The 2,180-nt window shown below is 34.2% G+C and overlaps 1 protein-coding gene across 1 annotated transcript; it reads left to right on the top strand.

Annotated features, from left to right (window-relative positions):
* The first annotated feature begins 1,363 nt into the window (after window positions 1-1,363).
* Window positions 1,364-2,139, top strand: LOC111411167 (aldose reductase-like). The gene is made up of 4 exons (XM_023041725.1): window positions 1,364-1,392; window positions 1,442-1,681; window positions 1,797-1,913; window positions 2,112-2,139. The coding sequence occupies exons 1-4, from the start codon at window positions 1,364-1,366 to the stop codon at window positions 2,137-2,139; spliced, it is 414 nt and encodes a 137-aa protein (XP_022897493.1).
* The last annotated feature ends 41 nt before the right edge of the window (window positions 2,140-2,180 follow it).

Raw genomic sequence — 2,180 nt, 5'->3', positions numbered from 1 at the left:
AGAAACTTACACCAAATATTGATTTCTAAGATAAGAAGCACCAATACCACCTGAAGCAAAAATTAGCACAAATCAGTTTCATGAAATACAAAATGAATAAGGAAAGTGAAAAATCAATAATCTATACAGCAAAGAAAAGTCAGGAATTCGGGGTGGACGTTAAAATATATGTGCAGTAATAAAATTGAAAAAATTTGAGAAAATTGAAAACCCTACAAAATAAATAAATAAATCAAACCGCTCCTTTTTCTACCAAGTAAATCAAACATATAACACAAAATATCAAAAAAAACCTAGAGGTGAGTGTGGAGTAAAGATAAAGAAAGCGCAAAAAGAAGAAAATGGAAAAACTAAAAACTTACTTTAAGATTGAAAATGGAGAAAGGACGGGGCTTGGCAATGGAGAGAAAACGACGGACTACACATGAAAATGGATAGAAATGCACTGAACAACTTCAAGGCACTGAGAGAAATGGAAAGGGCGGCTCAAGAAAATTGAAAATGGAGAAGACAACGTTAATTTTTGACTTATGTAGTTTGGGTAAATCCAATTAATTGTGGGCCCATATATCCCACCACAATTCTTGGCCAAGTATAAGAAATTTACCGACTACATTTATTTAGTCGGTAAATATTGTGGCGCCATGACCCGCTAAAAAATAAATCTTATTTTGGCCGACTATTTTTAATTTTGGTTGGCAAATATGTCTTGTTTTCACCTACCAATACCTATTTTGGTCAGTAAATACTGTTTTAGCGACTAAATATACGTTAGTGGGAAAAATTTTGGTTGGCAAAAGACTATTAGTATTGACTAATGTTATTGGGTTGGTAAATTCTTGGTCAGTAAAGATATTGCTGACCAAGTATTTCTATTGGTCGTTATAAGAGAGTTTTCACCGACTAGAATTTGGTTGGTCAAGAAATCTATAATTTCTTGTAGTGTGTCTACCATGTGAGATGGTTGCTTCATAGATGCTTCGAGATAAGGTTCTAGCTTGAACTCCAACTTTACATATTAAGAAACTTCCACAATATCAAGCTTCTCCAAATGCAATAATACAACAGCTTTAGTAAGATTCTATTGTCCAATTCTTAGGAATCGTCCCTTATTGGTTGTCTACGGATTCCATTATCAAGAAGTGTATCCATGACTTCTTGCAATAATTTCTCTCGATGTGGATTTACTCACGTCTTCGGTGACTCTTAAAAATATAAGGTATAAGTTACTCAATTCTACTAGATTGAACTACATATCTCTATAAATACTTGAGAATTTACAGATGTACATTTTTAGTGGCATCAATATGCATTCTAGAAATTCTTCCGAAAGTAGTTGTCTTTAAATAGATCAATCTAAGACATGACTCAAATTTACTCAGTGTTTCACTCGTGAGCTTGATTCTTATTACTGTTTTAGCGTTTTCTTTCAATTTTACAGTAAAGTATTTTTGCATGGATATAGATTGTGTTTATCTGATGATATCGTGTGTATGTATATACAGACGGGATATAGGCATTTAGACACTGCAAAAGTATATGGTTCTGAGCCGGCTTTGGGGAATGCATTAAGGGAAGCAATTTTTGATGGAGTAATTGAAAGAGAAGACATTTTTGTAACATCTAAACTGTGGGAAAGTGATCACAATGATCCTATTTCTGCACTCAAGCAATCCCTGCAGTAAATATTTTCAAAATTGTTCTTTCTCTTATCAACATGGTATTGAACTCTCACTGTTTCGTATCAAGCCTTGGTGAAAAGAATAAAACTAACCTGATAATTTTGATACAAGAAGGAAACTAGGAATGGAATATGAGGATATGTATTTGGTACATTGGACAGTGAAATTGAAGCCAACTGGACACGGAAAAGACATGGTTTGGGATGGAGAAATGCCTGGAAATGGGCTTGTGTAGGTCTAATCTTACCCGATGATAAAAGTTGTCCAACCCAAAATTGCCTCAGAAACGATTAAACAAACCAACTTCTGGGCAGCAAAAATTACGTATACACTGTTCTAGCAAAATATTGGTCATAGGTGAGTCATACATGGCATTAATATTTTTGAAGAATCTTGGAGTTTCTTTTTACTGAACATGGAATATTTTAGGTCACTGAGCAAACGAGCAGTTCCATGACAATACCCATCATGAATAGCTGTTTTAAAATCCCCCAACCC

This window comes from Olea europaea, chromosome 15 (genome assembly GCF_002742605.1).
Source record: "Olea europaea var. sylvestris chromosome 15, O_europaea_v1, whole genome shotgun sequence".
NCBI lineage: Eukaryota > Viridiplantae > Streptophyta > Magnoliopsida > Lamiales > Oleaceae > Olea > Olea europaea.
This window is presented reverse-complemented; position numbering and strand designations above follow the sequence as displayed.